Here is a 19,209-nt window from a genome sequence, read left to right on the forward strand (position 1 = left end):
ATTTGGGCACTGTTGCACCCACCACATCCTGCTCCGCTGTAATCAGGCGTCGTAGCACGCTGGGGAGGCATTCGGTCACCCCAGCGGGGACCCGATGATGAAGCATGTCACCAACTAGTGGTGAGTGAGGGTCCTTCTAAGAATTACGGTTCTCTCCCTCCAGCCACTACAGGGTGACCAGCGAACGCCCTGACTTTCTTCTAGTTGAAGACAGTCGCCCGGGCCCCCTTAGGGACTTTGAGACTGCCCCGCTGTACTTACTGCACGTGTGTGAGCATTGATCACGCGTGCAGTATACAGTGAAGCGTTATTTCATAAATCTTTGAACCTATCACGATTGTCACTTTTCTTTTGCACCTTAGTCACTCCGTTGTTTACAGTATACATTATCGGGGTACAGGAGTGTCTACACCCTACCTCTCTTGTTGATATTAAATAGCAGGGCGGATTACTCCAGGATGAAATCCGGAGAATGGCTGTGAGGACAAGCTGAAGAACTGGTGGGTGCAAGAAGATGTAATGCATTCCCAGCCAGGGTGATTATCAGTAGTACTGGGAGGTATTAGCTGTCACAACTATACCTTTGAGAGACTGTCTGCTGTGCCCTGGAGTAAGGAAGGCTACAGTATGTGAGAGGGGCTCTGCCACGATGCGGTTAGAGGTGTGATGCAGTAGGTGAGGTGCAATAAGTAACTCTCAGTCTGTAGTGAGGTATGCTAAATGAAGTTCAAGTCTTTGTTTCCACTGTGATTTAAAGTTAAGGTTGGTAGAGGAATTGAGGTGTAAAAGGGTCTACTATGATAAGTTGCGAAGGAGGCGTTATGTGAGCCTGTGCAAGATATGAGTTTGAGTGAAATATGACACAGCAAGTGAGGTGCAGGGGTCTGGGATTTAATGTGAAGGTTTGTGGGCATTGCAGTGCATTGTATGTGGTATAGGAAGGATCACACTGCTGGAGCAGAAGACCAGGCAGTTTCATGTCAGTGGCCTACTCTAATTTTCTCCTAACTCTTTTCTCTCTCTTCAATCCCACACCTCCTCTCGCAGCCTCCAGGCCGGTGGTCCTAAAACAGAGCCCGACTCCCGGCGATCCAGCAGCTCCCCGGTGCCTCCTGGCACACCATCTCCCACCAGCATCTCCCCGACTACAGCCACGGCATCAGTCGACCTGGGCGAAGCCACCAGCAAACTAGACTTCAAGGTGTCGGGTCTGTTCCTGTTCGGCTCCCCCTTGGGACTTGTGCTGGCTCTTAGGAAGACTGTCATGCCCACTGTGGACGGTAGGATTTGGTTTCTACATGTTTGTTTTGGGGTTAAATAGCATACCTGTGACGTGCATCAATGAAAGATTGTACACCAGATGTTGCAGCACACCTGGACTGCATTAGGTTTTTACTAAAGCTAAGTTGTTCTGTTGCGCTACCTCTTACTAACGTGATACACTGGGCCCGATTCACAAAGACCCTCCACAGTCATGGCGGAGGCTCCTCTCTCATGTCGGGAACTCTGCACTTGTGGCAGGATCTCCGCACTCGTGGCGGGATCTCAGCACTTGTGGCGGGATCTCCACACTCGTGGCAGGAACTCCGCACTCGTGGTGGGATCTCTGCGCTTGTGGTGGAACCTCTGCACTCGTGGCAGGATCTCTGCGGTTGTGGTGGAATCGCTGCGCTCGTGGTGGGATCTCTGTGCTCGTGGTGGGATCTCTGTGCTCGATTCACAAAGAGCCTCCACAGTCAGGACGGAGGCTCCTCTCTCGTGGCAGGAACTCTGCCCTTGTGGCGGGAACTCTGCACTTGTGGCGGGGACTCTGCGCTTGTGGCGGGAACTCTGCGCTTGTGGCGGGAACTCTGCGCTTGTGGCGGGAACTCTGCGCTTGTGGCGGGAACTCTGCGCTTGTGGCGGGAACTCTGCGCTTGTGGCGGGAACTCTGCGCTTGTGGCGGGAACTCTGCACTTGTGGCGGGAACTCTGCACTTGTGGCGGGAACTCTGCACTTGTGGCGGGAACTCTGCACTTGTGGTGGGAACTCTGCACTTGTGGTGGGAACTCTGCACTTGTGGCGGGAACTCTGCACTTGTGGCGGGAACTCTGCACTTGTGGCGGGAACTCTGCACTTGTGGCGGGAACTCTGCACTTGCGGCGGGAACTCTGCACTTGCGGCGGGAACTCTGCACTTGCGGCGGGAACTCTGCACTTGCGGCGGGAACTCTGCACTTGCGGCGGGAACTCTGCGCTCGTGGCGGGAACTCTGCGCTCGTGGTGTGATATCTGTGCTCGTCGTGTGATCTCTGCCCTCGTGGCACTATCTCTGCACTCGTCATGGGATCTCTACACTCTGGCAGGATCTCCGCACTGCAGTTTGTCATTGCAGAGATCCCACCACGACTGCGGAGATCCCGCCACGACTGCGGAGATACCGCCACGACTGCGGAGATACCGCCACGACTGCGGAGATCCCGCCACGACTGCGGAGCCTCCGCCACAACAGTGGAGGGTCTTTCTGAATAGGACCCACCATAAGCATACTGAAATAAAAGACTGATAGCACGCAGACGAAAATAGAGTGTTAAAGTAAGGAGAGTTACTATAGTTCATCATCTTGTGTTGACATGGAAGTGAGCTTTGATCATGGTTCCCAGGGTATGTAGGGATACACTTCACTTGCAGGATTCATCACGATGCAGACATAAAGGACAGCAAGACCTATAATCTAGCCCGTCCCCCTTTAAGTACCCAAGGTGTGTCCTATTCCTCATAGCGCTTTGTCAGCTGTAGACTAACCCTGTGGCAAGGCATGGACAATTGCTATCTGCATACTGACTACTTATTTGTGCTCCTTGGGCGATTCCAGTTCCACTAGATGAGGATGTTGCTTTAATAACCCTAGTCTCTGCGTCAAATAGTAATTGGATTAAAATATACTTGTTTTATGTATTTAAACCAATCTCACGAAAAATCATATTTTTTTTAAAATTAAATTTGTACTTTATTGCATATTAAATGTACACACAGCACGCAACGCCCACAACCAGGAGGCCGGCGGCAACAGTAGGTGGCATTCACTCTAGGTCTCAAAAAACAGTATACACAGCCTCAGTGCCAGCATCCCGGGGGCCTGGCGGCGTAAAAGAAAACAGTATTATGCATGCATAGCACTGCCATCTAGCCAATATGGAAAACGCGTGTCGCGCAGTACAGCCCAGGACCGCATGACATGGTGTTGCTTTGGTTCAGATAGTGCGTCTGTGCATACCAAGTCCTCACGCTAAAACTCAGCGTACTCCATGTAACAGTACAGTGATTCCTATCATTAACCTAACCCCCCCAACAACCAGCCCACACTAACATGTGCCTACCTAACCACTTGTGTTATCGTTGATTGTCTAATGACCAATAGTATACCCTACAGTTACAGATCCTACATACCCACGTGTATGAAAGTGACCCCAATGACCATGACCACCAGCTGCCGGTTTCGTGTGCCACACCCCTTGGCCCCGGCCACCCCACTCAGTGCCATCTACAGCCCTGGAGAACCTGAACTCCCTCTCCTTACCGTGCCATAGCTAGGTGTGCAGAACGTCCCTCTCCAAAGACTCTGGCTCCTCCTCCTGTACCTCACCCATCTCCTCCCTCTCCGGGTCCGACTCCCCATTATCCTTAGCGCACAAATAGGTCCTATATAACCCCCAGAAGTTCTTGGGCCGATTTTTCGGAGGCAGCAGCTGGTTGTACGTCTCCGACTTCGTGCAGCAGTATAGTAAGTCCGCCGCCCACCTTTTTAGGGTCGGTATCGGCCCTCTCATCCAACATATAGCCACCAGGCGCTTAGCAGTCAGCAAGGCTATATTCGCCAGGCGCCTCAAGGCTACCGGCAGTGTCTTGGAGTAGCCCAGCAGTGCCAGGGTCGGACATGGTGGGATGTCCACGCCCAACATCAGACTCAGTTCAGTGAAAACCCCCTGCCAGAATTTATAAACTCCAGGGCAAGACCAAGCCATATGGAGAAAGTCCGCCGACGGAAGGCGGCCCCTCTCGCACTCAGCCGAGCCCCTCAATCCATACCTGTGCAACCTCTCCGGTGTGTAATAGACACGCTGTAGGTATTTGAAATGTACCAGCCTATGCCGGCTATTGAGAGACACCTTTCTGGTGTTTGTGCAGCAGTATTGCCACATCTCATCGGTAATCGTCAGCTGTAAATCACACTGCCAAGCCAGTCTGGCTTTGGAGATCGAGCATTGCATGTGCCGGTCCCCCAGTTTTTTGAGGTTTGTGACTAATTTGCTGGACGATGGAGTTTTGATCACATAAGTGAGTTCCAGCACTTCCGGGGGTTCCGCCAATTCCGGTCCAAGCAACTCTTGAAGTGCACTGCGGACCCTGTGGTATTGAAAACTGTGCAACAGCGACTCCCCGGACTGGGACTGTAGTACCTGTTGGAGAGTCTTCACCGTGCCATTCAAGAAGAGATCCCCCATCTTATCTATGCCTAGTTCATGTAGTGCCTTAAGTACCCCCTTCTCCGTCAACGGGGCAAGCCACACCGCCCATTCCACATGCATGAGGGGTGAGTACAGTAGCACACTTTCCCGCGTGCGGACCAGCTCATGCCAGGCGTGATTCGTAGACGCTATAGAGTCCAAAATTCCAGTCCTTAGCTCAACTTGGCGGCATATCGTAGCTGGGAGAGGAATGGGGTCCGCAAACAGCCGCTCTAGTTTCATGTGCTGGATATCGGGACTCCCGTGGATCCAGGTGTGAAGGTGTGCCGCCTGCGCTATTCTGTAGTATCGCTTCAAGTCAGGGGCCCGAGTCCCCCCCGGTCTTAGGGGAGCATTAAAGTCTGCCATTGGACCCTGGGCTGTTTACCTCCCCACGCAAGTCTGATAAGTGTCTGCGTGAGCTGCCGGAAAAAGGCCCTAGACAGCACCACCGGAATGTTGGTGAAGAGGAAGAGGAACCTAGGCAGGACCACCATCTTCATTATCGCTATTCTTCCCATCAGAGACAACGGAAGCCTGCACCACACCTCCACGTCATCCACAAGTTTAGTGTACGCCACCCCATAGTTCTCACGCACCAGTATCTCTGGGTCAGTATGCAAGCGAATCCCGAGATAGCGTATGGAGTCCGTGGTCCACTGTAGTGGGTACTCCGAGTCAAACTGGTGGGTCACCGGAGTCAGGGGAAGTGCTACTGATTTGTCCCAGTTGACTCGCAGGCCAGACAGTGCGCCGAATCTCACCACCTCCCTCAATACAGACGCCAGGTTCTCCTCCGGCTCCCTAACGTACAACAGCGTATCATCGCCATACGTAGATATGCCAATCTTGTAGGTGGGGAAGTTGATTCCCTCGAACCCATGATATTCTCTGATCGTGCACTCCAGTGGTTCCGCTACCAGGGCATACAAAAGAGGGGAAAGGGGGCAGCCCTGCCTAGTGCCCCTACTGATCGCTATCGGGGCTGTGACCATATTCCCTAGTTTCAGTCTAGCCGACGGTTTGTAATATAGGGCCCCCAACATCTGCAAGAACGGTTCACCCAGTCCGTACTTTCTCAGAACCCTGAGCATGAACGGCCATTCAAACGAGTCAAACGCTTTTTGCATGTCCAAGAATATAGCGACTGCCCTATATTCCTGCCGTACGTGTTGTATTGTGCCTAACACTGTGGGAATATTATACGTCAAATTCCTCGCAGGGACAAAGCCGGCCTGCTCCGGGGCAACTAGCTCGGGGACCAGAATGGCAAGCCGCGCAGCCAGAACCTTCGCATATAATTTGGCATCAACATTTATCAGGGAGAGCGGCCTGTACGAACCACATTCATTGGGGGGTTTCCCCGGTTTCGGTATCGTGATAAGGAGCACCTCCCTCATAGACTTTGGCATGCTGCCCTGTTGGCAAATATCGTCGAAGAGAGACATTAAGTGTGGAATAAGCTTATCTTGGAAAGCCTTGTAGAAGGCCACTGTAAGCCCATCAGCACCTGGAGCGCTGCCCGATCTCATTCCCTCAAGTGCCTCCAAGATCTCTTCCTTCTGAATTGGCATCATAAGAAATTCCCTCTGAAAATTGGCGAGGAAGGGCATATTGATATAACTAAGATAGTCATCTATTTCCTCCTCGAGCTGGCCAGACCGTGATGGATAGAGCTTGGTATAGTAATCTTGGAATTCTGCAAGTATGTCGCCCTCCTCAGTGACCACCTCCCCATTGGATGTAATTAATTCCTCAACGACCAACTGCGGCCTGCTGTTGCGCATGAGTTTTGCCAGCAGCGAACCAGGGGGATCCCTCTCCCTGTAGGTGCGCGCCGTGGCATACTTCCCCATGTGCTGTACTTCTCTATCAGCTTCCTCGTTAAACTCTATTACCAGTGTTTTAATCCGTTCCTCAGCGTCAGTGTTCCCTGCATGACTAGATTGTCGTTCCAGCTCAGATAGTTGCGTCTCTAAGTGTTTCAGCCTCTGCCTAATAGCTCTGAGCACCCCAGAGTGTTTAGCCATCGTCATACCACGAATGTACACTTTGAATGCGTCCCAGAGTGTTTGAACACCATCCACTGACCCCACATTTGTCTCAAAGTATGTGTCTATGTCCTCAGCCAACTTCCCTCTAAAGACCTCATCTAGGAGTGAATATGGGGGAAACCTCCATGTGAATGGGGGAATCCTCCTCGCCGGAGCTTCTAACAGCAGCAGTAATGGCGAGTGTTCCGACAACGTACGAGGCAGTATCGCACACCCCTTCACTGAGTTGAGAAGAGAGTGGGACGCAAACCAATAGTCAATTCTCGTATGTATATTATGATAGGCCGAATAGTGTCTGTACCCCCCCCCCCCTCCCAGGGTGTCTATGGCGCCATACATCCACCAGATCAAGCTTTATCATTTCAGTCTGCATAAGTATCGCCGAGGCCGCCGGACAGCGGGCTGCACCAGCCGACCTATCAAGTTCCGGATTTAACACAAAATTGAAATCACCCCCTATAACAGTCTTGAACTCACATACTGTCTGCACAAATCCGCTAAGGAGGAGTAAAAGGCAGGAGTGTCATAGTTAGGGCCATAGACATTTACAACAATTAAATCATGACCTTTCCCAACACAGCGTGCAATTAGATAACGACCCTCCGGGTCCACGATCATCTGCTGCAGCTTCAGCTGTGCTTGAGGGTTAGTCCACGTAATCACCCCCCTTGCATGCGTGGTGAAGCCTGCTGCCGCGCTATTGCCTCCCAGGCCTCTGGCCGTCAGCATAGGGTTGGTAAGAGGAAGGTGTGTCTCCTGCAGGAGTGCAAGGTCAACTGTGTCTTTGTAAATAGCTCAGCACTTTCCGGAGTTTGCTGTAGTCATTCAACCCCCTCACATTCCAGGTTAGAACTCTAAGAGAGTTGGGGCCACCCTCCAACTCTAAAACATCAGTGCCTGCCATTCCAATAGGATCTGTTTAGTGAACTCGTACACATTGGATCGCAGACACATTCCCGTAGTAGGCCTAAAAACATCCCAACTGCTCCAACTTAACATACCCGACCTGTTCAGAGAAGAGCACCCACCCCCCCACCCACAGCCGACCACCCCCAACCAGGTCAGACAGACCCCGATACCACCCATCCTCCCCCCACACAACAAGCCAACCCAACAAACCCTTATGTGGCTCTTGTCAGAGCCAAAAGCCGAAAGCGCAGGGGCAGAGGATCCCAGCCAAACAACAGTTCAACTCTAGTCCGTTACTGCAATGCCTAGGTACTCCTCCACCATGCCCCCTAATAGCAATCGGCACCCTCGATCGGTCCCGTCTAACAGTCAAATAAGTGAACTCCCGCTTGTGGGAGGGTACAATCCGCATAAGCGAGTGTTTAGCAGACCCAACTTCTATCAATCTCCCTTAAACAGGCAAAGCAGTGCGGATATTAACCAGAAAGGTCTCACCCAGCAATTGTCTCATAGTGGGTCTGCACACGCCCTCCGAGTTCCAATGTCCGTCATGCCACACTTGTCCCGCAAAGCGTTCGTACAAGTAGTCCAAGTCCCCCTTCCGTCTCTGCGAAACATCTTAGGGCGATCCAGCTCAGCTATTGTATTCACCCCTGCTCCTCCAGGTTAGAGGTGGCATCGGCTTCCTCCCGTTGACTCCTCTGACTATTCCGCCGTTCTTTAGCCCACTCCTTCAGCGACTTCTTCAGCTCCGTAGGATCAGTGAAGAAGTGTGAATGCCCCTGCCTATTGATACGGAGTTTCGCGGGGTACATCATGGCGTAGTCAAGCCCAAGGTCTCTCAGTTGTTTTTTGTACGGAGCAAAGCGCTTCCTCTCCTCCTGCACTTTTGCCGTGAAGTCCGGGTATAGGAAAATATTCATACCCTCATATTGCAGATCCCCTTTTTCTCTGGCCAGACGAAGCGCTAGATCCCTGTCATGGTAGTTCAGTAGCTTCGCTATAATCGGCCGCGGGGGCACTCCCGGTTGTGGCTTCGGCCCTAATGTGTGATGGGCCCTTTCTACGATGAACCTAGGGGAGAAGACGTCGTCCCCCAGCAGTGCCCGCAGTAACTTTTCAACAAATAGCTCCATTTTGCCAGTTTGTGTGGTCTCCGCCACCCCAGTGATGCGAACGTTGGAGCGCCGAGAAGGCGCCTCCAAGTCCTCAGTCTTGTCCTGAATAACCTGCAGGAGTCTGCCAAACTGTTTGCGATCTTTGTCCCATTCCGACTGTGCCTCCTCTGCCTCCGTCAGGCGTCGTTCCACCATGTCGAGCCGTTCTGCATGCTTGTCGACCCTTTCAGACATGCGATCCATGCGATATGTCAGGGCATCAAGTTTAGTACCAATCGACGCCATACTGTCCTGTAGGCCTTTTTCCATCTTTACCAGCATTTCACGGACATCCGCACACAGTGAACTGTCCGGGGCAGCAGTGCGCGGCGAAGTTTCAGGGGCCGTCCCCTCAGTCCCCTTCGCCTTACGTTGGTCAAACGTTAGTTTGGTTTGTGTCCTGTCGCCTTTCCCCATGGCGTTCCTCGTAGACATCAAGGTGAGCTGCTCAGCCGAGTGCAGTGTACAGCAGGGGGGAGCCAGTGGCGACAACAGGAGCAGCTCAGCCAGTTAGCGCCAAATAGCAGTGTGTTGCACAGCAAGAAATTGTGCCCAAAATGGCGGCCGTGCGCAGGACTGTGAGAGTAGGCCCAACCGCCAGAGTCTTCCACTGCGAAAGCACCCCCTTTCCACCACGCTGTACAGAGGGCCACCGCCGTCCTGGACCACACCACACCCTTGACACGGCGCCCGTCCGTGGGCAGCGGGGCAACAGGATATCTCCCCAAGGGGGGGCAAGCAGCCGATCGCCGTCCCAGACCGCTAGCACCGCTGCAAACACCACCTCGCTAGGCACCTCGGTCTCCGCTCAGCCGATCGCCAATCTGTCCCACCTCCACCGGAGAGCAGTTCGTGTCAGTACTGCACAGTCACCCGTGCCTGGCCCAGGTCTGTCGCACCGGTCCCACTTCAGCGCGCCACGCCGCACGTAGCGTGACGTAACCCAGGCAGCCCAGCAGGAAAGTCCGTGGATGCCGGCCTGGTCCGCCCTGGCAAGGTCTCCCGACCAACAAAGCTCCACAGCACCGATTTTCAGCGGGACAAAGAGCTCCAAGTGGACTGGAGCGTAGTTTGGGAGTTCACACCAACTTTTAGAGCTAGTTGGGTGCCGAAAGGATAAGTTTGACGGATTTTAACGGGGCTCAGGCGAGGACCTCAGCGCTCACACGTCTTTCATGGACGCCGGCAAGCTCCGCCCCCCCACGAAAAATCATATTTATGTTCGGAATGCAGCTATAGCCTCTAAATCATGCCACATTTTAGTTGCAATTAGAAAAGGTTGTTAGCCGTGAATAAACTGCTGCACACCGAGAAATTGTAATTGGGGTCTTTGTGAATAGAACCCCTAATGCAAAAGGTAAATGTTGGTGTTGCTACGTTGTCCGAACAAGAGCCCCCCTGCTACTAAGGGGAGTCATTAAAGCAGACAAACATAACATAAAGACAACACCAGAGCACTCAAATGACAGCGTTGCAATAAAAGTTTCAAAAACAAGTATTTCATAAGTCTGTATTCGATTTAACCATATCCATACCGCTAACGCATGCTTCCTCCTAAGAGACTTTTTCAAGGCTGCAAAAAATAGAGGGGAAATATCACTAAGATATTGTACATATAATTACAATAAAATATATAAAGCCTGATCATCAATAAATGAGACTCAGTAGCCCACATCTTGTCCTCCAAAAGGTTATCCATAGTGAGTGCCACATGTTCATATTGATGAAAAAAGAGTAGTAAGTAAGATCCCAAGTACATTTCAGTTGCAATGACCACTTTGGGTTTGTATGAAACCTTTCCTTTCCTCACCCAGAAACAACTAAGTTCAAAACTAACAAAAAAATCCTTTTTATCATTATATTTATCCAGAAATCACTTATTCAGCAAAATCTTTCTTAAGGTTCATTGCCATTTGCCTCTTTCTAAATGGTTTATAATTTTTGGCTGAGGTTTCAGTCCCCCTTATTTCAGACCTGAGATTTCCAGAGTGGCAAATTACCGCCCATCACATTTTTTCCGCGTATTAAATAGGTTCAATTTGAACTTTGACCAGACCTGCGAGTTGCTCACTTCTTTTAAGCACCTGTTAGCTTCTCTCATGAGTCCCTTCTCGTTACTGTGTAGATGTTGGATATTTGTGATTCACCCCACAGACCCTTTTGCAGCTTCAGGCATTGTTTGTGCCTTTTTTTTCTCAGTAAATGTGGGCTTGCGGTTCCTCAGCTCCTTTGTGAATATATAAGACTCTAGTACATGTTTCAGATCTCTCTTGTCAGAGAACGCAGGAGCTACAGACCTCACTATCGAAGGATAGCTGAAGAGCTGACCTTGCCCCCACTCTCCTTGAAATCCCTGCAGAGTCTGTATTTCTGATCATATTCATTATTTGAGATTCCTTTTCAGCTCAAGCTGGAGAAGTGTGGCTCAATGATTAGAGCGGCAGACCCTGATGCAGAGGTCTAGCCCGGGACCAGGGTTCAATTCCCCGCCTCGGCGGGTCTTGGGCTCAAAATTCCACGGACCTAATAATTCTCGCCTCAGTGCCTATTCCAATCATGAAGTCCCACTCTGTAACTCTGGGCAATAGCTTGCTTAATCTCCACAACGGCCCCCACAACGCTAAGGATGCCTAGCCTCCACCTCGGGGGTGCCCAGGAGTGGACGCCTCACAGGAAAAGCCAGGACGGGTTCCACAGTAGTATTCGTACAAGCGCCTTGAGACCCTTGCGGGTGAGTAGTGCGCTATACAAGTATCAATTTAATTTTAATTTACAAGCTCTGACGATTAATGGTCTTCAGTGGCCTGACATCAGAATTCAGCTGCCTCAGAAGATATCCGTAGTTGGGCTGTCATTATTGTCAGAAACAGACTATCTTTACCACCGTATAGGATCACAGATCACAATTTAAGAGACAGAAATGTATTTCTGAAAATGCAATCCTAAAGGAAGCATGCCCCAGAAAGCAAACGTTATTGCCCTTTTTATATATCCAATGAGAATTCATATTTCTAAATTAAACACACATTTTGGTGAAAGGCCCCAAAGCTTGAAACCCTCTATGGGGTGATTGTCTCTAACCTAGAGATAACTAATTTGTGAACTCTCGGTCGCAGAATACTTACAGGGCAGTGCCACTTAGGGTAGTTAATTTTCCACTTTATTGTACACTGCTACCCTAAAAAGAGCTGTGGTGTATTTAACATTATTTTCTCTCACAAAATCCTTTTGAAGCAGGATGTTGACTCATTTGACTTCCTAAAACTTCACTCTTGTCTTTCACATCTTATGAGGGAAGAAGGTAAAATATTTTACTGAGAAGTCTTTCATCATCTGTTATCAACCACCATAACCGCAGTGTCCCTGGGGTGATAAAAAGTTTTTGCAAGGCGAGTACACAGTTTGTGTGGTTGATCTTCCAGTCTCTCATACCACTAAGAAATGTACATGTCATTTAGGAAGATAAACAACAGATGGTACTTGCGGGAAGGCTCAGTTTCTTAGCAAGATGAAGTAACCTTCTGTATCAGGCTCTCAGCCCAGAAAAAGAGCCACAGATGGGCTTCCTCTGCCTGGAAACTTCAGACCCACTCCATCTCCCCCAGGGTCCCTCAAGTAAGCAGGGCTGTTGGTGTAAGTTGTGGTGTTGTTGCTGGCAAACCATTCAATTTTGAGGCGTCTTTCTCCACCATGGACCCCCTTGAAATAGATGGCCTCGCTGTCTTCTCACGCTTCACCCTCAAGGCTGTCAACATGAATGTACCACTTAGCATCAAATCTGCATTCAAAACTCTTCAAAGAACTTTGTCAACAGAACCTCACAGGCCAGCGGTGCTTGAAAATCGGAGACTGGAAGGACGTGTTGAGTTAGCCTCACATATGTTGATTGATGACGGCAGAAGAAAAGGTTCATGTGCTGGGGAGCCGGTACACAGCTCTCTTCTTCTCCCCTCACACATACAGACCCTAACAAGCTGTCCCGGGGTAAAAATGATCTGTGATCTAGATGGTCGACCCGTAGAACCTCACCTGTACACTACAGGATTTCTGTGCAACTGTGAGAAGGGGCTCATGATGCCAGTTTGTTACTTAAATGTCTGGTGAAGGAACAGCTAGCCAGTGTTAAGGTTCGAGCACTCACACAGCGAGAGGCCCATCGTAGAGGACCAAGAATGACCCGGGAAACACTAGGGATGCCATGGAGGAGCACAGCTGTAAGGGAGTCCCTCTTTGAAAGGGCTTGTGAATTATCTTTGGTGGATGGGCTATTCCCAGCACCTCATTTACACCCAGGTCATATGGTGGAAGGGGGGCTCCAGGTGAACAAAGGCAGCATTTGCTAGTACAATAGGATTGTTTGTGTGAAACTTTTAAGCCACAGTTATTGTGCTCCTTGCACACGGCCATGCCCAATGTAACTATGCCTCAATTTCTACCCATACACTGTTTTACGTACACCTTTACTCTTTTGTTGGTTTCAGACAGCGAAAGAAGCTCATTAGAAGGGTGGGGGCACATGGCATTTCCAGCCTGGCTGCGTCTGCTGAGAATTATTTACATTGTATCCTCTCTGAACCTTGTGTGATGAAAGTTTCCTTCCAGGAGCACCTGGTCATGCAATAGATTCCTTCCAGGAGCACCTGGTCATGCAATAGATTGTGACCGATGCCATCGGACAATGAATTCCATTAGGATTAGCAGGCTGTACTACAAGAAGGTGTGATTGCTACAATAATGTATCATTTGAACGAAGAAGATGATTAGACTTCTAGAACTCTCTGAGGTGGCTCAAATGTATCAGGTATTTGTTCTACCTTAACCTGTGTTACACCTCCAGGCCCCAAAAAACACAAAGATGGATGAAACAAGCAGACATCTCGAAGAAGACTCTGAGCTCCTGCTGTACAAAGAAGTTCTCAGATAAATCCTCTCTCTGAATGGGGCTAAAGATCTTTTTACAACCAATAAAACTGATATAAGATTAAAATTTAGGAATCTCTTGTGGTAGACTTGTCCTTTCCTCCAGGATTTCTCATTTTGGGAGAACTGATAAGTGTGAAACAAAACAGAGGGAAGATGATCTTCAGTAGATATGTCTCGAGAGCCGCAAAGAATGTTTCTGTGCACGTCCAATACCCTATCCAGCTTGTAAGCCGGGATCCTGGTCCACAGCCTTCCGCCGCTGAGCTCGACTGTCTCCCAAACATCTCAGGACAGTCATCTGAATGTCCAACCACACTGGATAATGAACTGAAAAGAAGAGGAACATGAGGCGATGTGAGCATCATGTGCTCACAATCGGAAGAGTCTCTGCGTTGACATCTGCAGACACTGACCGACCTGGTGACGTGGCCCAGTTGGGCTGTACTCATTTATTGTCTTCAGATGGATAAATCTAGCCTCTCCTCTCCTCTTGTTACATAAAGAGCGATCGTGATGGACCTTCTTGCCCCATCTTTGTTCCTTATTCCAGTGACTGAAGATCTCCCAGAGGACCTTTAAGAGATACATGAATGATACAGGGCGTGGCGGCAGAAGGGTAATCGCCAGCTTTGAGGTTTGTCGGGCAACACATGTAAACAAGTGGCATTCTTGAGGAATAGGGTTTAGCTGTTTCACTCCAGTACTATGACATGTGGTATTGGCATTCTGTTAGAAAGACCCTGTACTCGCAGCCAGTCATTTGCTGTAAGGGTGGTTTTACTTTACTGCACACACCAGTCTCTTTGCAACCAGTAGGATGGTTTATTGCATAATATTCTCCTTGTCTACAACCAATTGCAAATAGCATAATTGGTACTCTGCTGGGAAAATTAACAGTGTATATAAAATATTTTCCTAAATACCAAACAACTTAAAATTCATTCCATATAAAAGTTGATTTGAGTTACGACACCTGAAGGAAGTGGAACATTGCACACCTCGATTAGAGATCAGTTTAATTCACATACATTATAACCAGAAATGGCAAATCTCAATCTGCCAGGCAGAGGCGGTGTGCATGACCAGAACGTTGCCCACTTCATTAGTTAATGAATAGTGAGTAGGAAGGGAACTTTCTTTCAGAAAAGCTGTTTTGTTATGTTAAAGGGCTATATAATTTTGCAAATAAAAAACTGTTTTTTAGAAGATCCCCAAGTAGGAAAATGAACACTGCTGAGGTTACTATATTTATTGCACATTTAGAAACGGCAGCTAATAAAAGAGATAAATAATTGAGCTCATATGATTTCACCCGAAAGCTACTGATGATGAAGGAATCTAAGACTTGTAAATCCATCAACAGCACAAGAAGACTCCGGTGTGTGCTCCCCACTGAACTGGGTCTGCATCGGATACTGAGACCGTGTCATAGTCCTCCAAATAGATGCCCTCTTGATAACCCGGTCATAAATCTGTGCACTTCCTCCCCCAAAGGATTAGACGGTGATCCTGATTGCTGCTGACCTGACCATGCCACCAGTAATATCCACTCCTGAAGGATGCTCGAGCAAGCAGAAGGCAAGTACGCTGGAGCCAGACAGGCAAAGTCAACGATGGAAGGTTGTGGTGTATGATCTTGTCCAGCATGCTGGAAAGGACATGCCGCCTGCACTAGAGCCTCCTTTCACGAGAACACTGAGCACCTTGAGGTAGGACAAGTTCTTCATATGGTGCAGGAGAAACCAGTAAATACGAGCATACTTGTCTTATCATATATATTTGATTACATCTGGCCTTCAATTTTCCTCGTAGGTCTTATCATAAGTGTCCTTCTTTGGCATTGTTTTCACTATCTCAGCACCTTAAGAAAGCGGTCTCTCTTATCAGTCAGCCCACGTCAGCTTGGGAGTTAACTAAAATAAAAAAAATAACTTTGGTACAATGGATGCCCTACCAAGCCCCATTGCATCTTGTCACCATTTCAACTCATGCATGGTGAACAGATACACAAGTCAAATACACCATTGGTAAATTATTGTCCCACCCACACTGAGCTGGCTTCCTTAAAGGCATTTATAGCTGGATAGGCTCTGCATTTCCTCATGTGATCAGAAACCCATTCTCGAAAAATCTTGGGTGAATTCCAAAAATGCAAATGCTGGGGTTTCCGAGTGGGTCAACAACTCGTTGGACACTGGCCCCACCAACTTTGTAAACACCACCCCATTGCTGGCTAGTAAGATTCCTACATCCATGTGTTGTTAAATGTACTAATTCATTACTGAATATCTCCCCAAATTGAGTGTGGTGACCCACTGAAGTCACCATAAAAGTTTGAGTCCAGGAAAGCGGAACTTGCAAGTTCAATAGTATGGCCAGGTGGGTACCAGGATACGTGCTTTGCATAGCAGGTAAGTATTGTAAAGAGTGTGATGACCCTGATAATTTTCTGAAATGTGTCTTGTCAGTCATCTAAAGCTGTACACTACTCTGCCAACACTTCCCCTCACTGCTGCTGGCGTTGGTTCAGGCCAACCCAAGGCTGATTGTAAAGTCTGTGTTAAGCATAGTCAGTAAGCAACGCAAATGTGGAGCCCGGGACTGGTTCTGATATATCTCGCTTCCTTTCTATGCAGTGTCTCAGATACGCCCCGCCTGCGAGCAGATCTACAACCTCTTCCACTCTGCTGACCCCTCTGCATCTCGCTTGGAGCCTCTGCTTGCTAAGAAGTTCCACGCTATCTCACCCTTCGTGGTTCCTCGCTACCAGAAGTTCCCTCTGGGGGATGGCAATTCTGCGCTGCTCGGTGAGTCTCTGATGACAGTAGGATGGAAAAGAGATGTCTATCCATAGCTGAGCAAATTGTGAGATTGGTGTGGCTGAGGGGAGGAACCAAGGATCCAATGAATTCCTCTTACCATAGGAGCTCAATGCTCATGCAGAGCTAGAAAGGCCTGTGGGACTCTTCGTTGGCGGCAGGGGGCATTATATAGAGGGAGGGGTGTACAGAGAGAGCTAGACATATGTTTTTCCAGCATTGGATTTTTCATAGATCTTACTTCTTGACTAGTCCCCATTGTGTGGCTGGGAGCCCTTTTTGCAATAATGTTAAATATCAGTCTTTCTACTGCATCAGCTGCCGGTCTGCAAACCCATGATCTATATACAGTCTATTCACCTCAGCATATGACCCAAACTCTAGCCAATGAGGTGAAGGGGCTGAGCACCTCTCCTGTCTGAATTGCCATGTCAGACTGCCATGTCTGTGCGAGGACTCCTCTAGAGCTCGGTGCCATTAATCACATTTTTGGGCAATTTATAACAACTTTATGGATTGTGGTTGTATTCAAGTGTGCGACTGTGCATGTTAGCGGTATTGTCTGCATTGTTGGCTGAGACCAACGAAGCCTGCGAGGGTAAAAAGAAAAAAAGCAGTCTCTGTTCATTAAGTATCCTGCTTGTAGCAAGAGACAGGTGTATGTGAAGGGAGGCACACACTGTGAGAAGATTACATTCACCCCAACCTTGACCCCCAAAAATGTGACTTATGTAAAAAAAAAATTACCCCACAGTCAGGCGACAGACGCTTGGCATTTAGTTTGATGGGGAGGATATTTCTGTACTTTGTAGTGTGATGTTATCACGGAAGAGAAAACTTGAGTTTGATCCAGCCGGGACCAAGTAAAGCGGTCAAGCATCAGCTAATGATGTACCGTGACTCTTCTACAGCTAAATCACCTGATTAGCCCTCGTCTTAAGAACTGTAGAGTAAAAAAAGCCTAAATGACCCTTGTGTAGTAAAAATACTTTGGAACCCAAAACACATGCTAAGGAGAGCAGATGATAAGAGAGCAGGTTTACCTCCTCTCTGAAATTCCAGCCTAACACTTGAAAAATGTGCATTTTTCAGCTCAGTTGTCAAGAAATAATGTAGATCACACATCATCGAAATGATCGTTGCCAGGCTGTATGCCAGTGAAGATCATTGCATTCAGTCTCCTGTCAACAACGCAGCCTCTTCCACCCTGATGACAAGTGTGTTGATCATGGAGAATGTGTCAATAACGCTAAAGACTCCAATGAAAGAAGGGCCATTGCCAGTGGTGCACAACACCCGCACTCGATGATGGTGTACCTTCTCACAACTTACGTCATCAAGAAAGCACTAGTGACAACTTCTTCTACAGATTACCATGCACTGCCTTCAACGATGGGTCCAGTAAATTGTCTTGCACATTTCCAGCAACAAGTTGTGTTGACGGCAGGAGTTGTACCATCAATGACGAAAGACCTGTCAACGGTTGTGTAGCCAACCTTTTAAGCATTGGCAGCTTCACCTATGCCAGCAGTGTTGCCATTTCTATGTATAGTTCACACTTGAAGGCTTATCTGTTGCTTCCAGAACATTAGGGACGAGGGTGATAATCAGGAAGTAGTAGTAGAGGCCTTTTTCAGCTAGGGAGAACATGAAGAGGACGAACAGGAGGCGAGTAGTCTGGGTCAGCTGCAAATATAATTTTTAACTCTGTCAGGGCATGAGGAAGCCACCGTCCCTTTCTGAAAGCACCAACCTTGTTATGTGCATTACCCCTCTGGTCAAGTTGTAAATTTGTAAGGCCACAATTCAGGGTCTAACACAAGGGTTCCTTCAAGGAACCCCCGTCTGTCAGGGGGCCCCCACTCCGCCCAAGGCCAATGAATATCTGTGAGATATAGGAGACCCAGGGGCCTCTAATCTCACTCTGCAAGGGTGGCCCATCATTTGAATTACTCCCCTAACTCAGTCCCATCAAAGCTTTACAACCATGTTTTAAGGTCCTGTGGACCTGCTAACATACAACAACAAAAAGTGAGGAGGGTCTAAGGGCAAGTTTACCGACCAACCAGATATACGCCCCTAACACAATATATCACAACAACTAATATCTGGGGGTCAAAATTAGAAAAGCAAGTTTGACAGTAAGAACCACTATACCAGACAGTGACAGTGAGGGATGATAGTTGGAAAATGGTCGAGTCAAGACTCAAGGGTACCAGGAGGGAAATATTGTTCCCATCAGAAGCCACACTGTACCGCCCTTATTATCATCATATGGGATCTCCTTACCCAGGAGACAAGACGGCCGGTAAACATTACCGTGACCGAGATGTAGTATGAGGTATGAGAGCAGAACAGAGTAGTGTGGTAGTGGCTAATGAAAAAAGCAGTGTATGGTGATTGGGAGTGAAAAAGTGAAGGGTACTAAAATTAGGTGAATGGGTGGTAAAAAGAATTTTAATAATAACCCCCAAACCCTAAGGTTAAAAGGCAGGTGTGGGTGCAGGTTTTAAATAATAACCGCACTTATTGGTGGTCGACATGTTTCAGCATATTATAAGATTTTCTTAATGCATTCCTCAGGACCTATATATAGTACACTACTGCTTTCGAAAAAAAGAATTAAAGAATGTCACCTGAAAATCCAGGCGTGCTCAACCGTATACTGTCAGTGTAATGGTAAGGGATCCAACATGTAAAACAAATCAACAAACAAACAAACAAATTACACAAAGCACGTTATTATTTGTATTCATAGTGACATTGCAATATGTTCAATCATACCTGATCATTATTTCGGGTATGCACTCACCCTTACGTGTAGGCTGAGGAGCTTCACCCCACCTGGCTGCAGCGCAGGT

The 19,209-nt window shown here is 48.5% G+C and overlaps 1 protein-coding gene across 2 annotated transcripts in view; it reads left to right on the forward strand.

Annotated features, from left to right (window-relative positions):
- The window catches only part of PITPNM1 (phosphatidylinositol transfer protein membrane associated 1), a 297,695-nt gene that overhangs the window by 205,922 nt on the left and 72,564 nt on the right, over window positions 1–19,209 (forward strand). For both annotated transcript variants that reach the window (XM_086953244.1, XM_086953245.1), the window contains exons 14-15: window positions 1,048–1,280; window positions 16,166–16,336. In XM_086953244.1, coding sequence (XP_086809370.1) covers window positions 1,048–1,280; window positions 16,166–16,336 — 404 coding nt within the window. The remainder of the gene's footprint in view (window positions 1–1,047; window positions 1,281–16,165; window positions 16,337–19,209) is intronic.

The sequence above is a fragment of the Lissotriton vulgaris genome, chromosome 1_2 (genome assembly GCF_964263255.1).
Source record: "Lissotriton vulgaris chromosome 1_2, aLisVul1.2, whole genome shotgun sequence".
Taxonomy (NCBI): Eukaryota; Metazoa; Chordata; class Amphibia; order Caudata; family Salamandridae; genus Lissotriton; species Lissotriton vulgaris.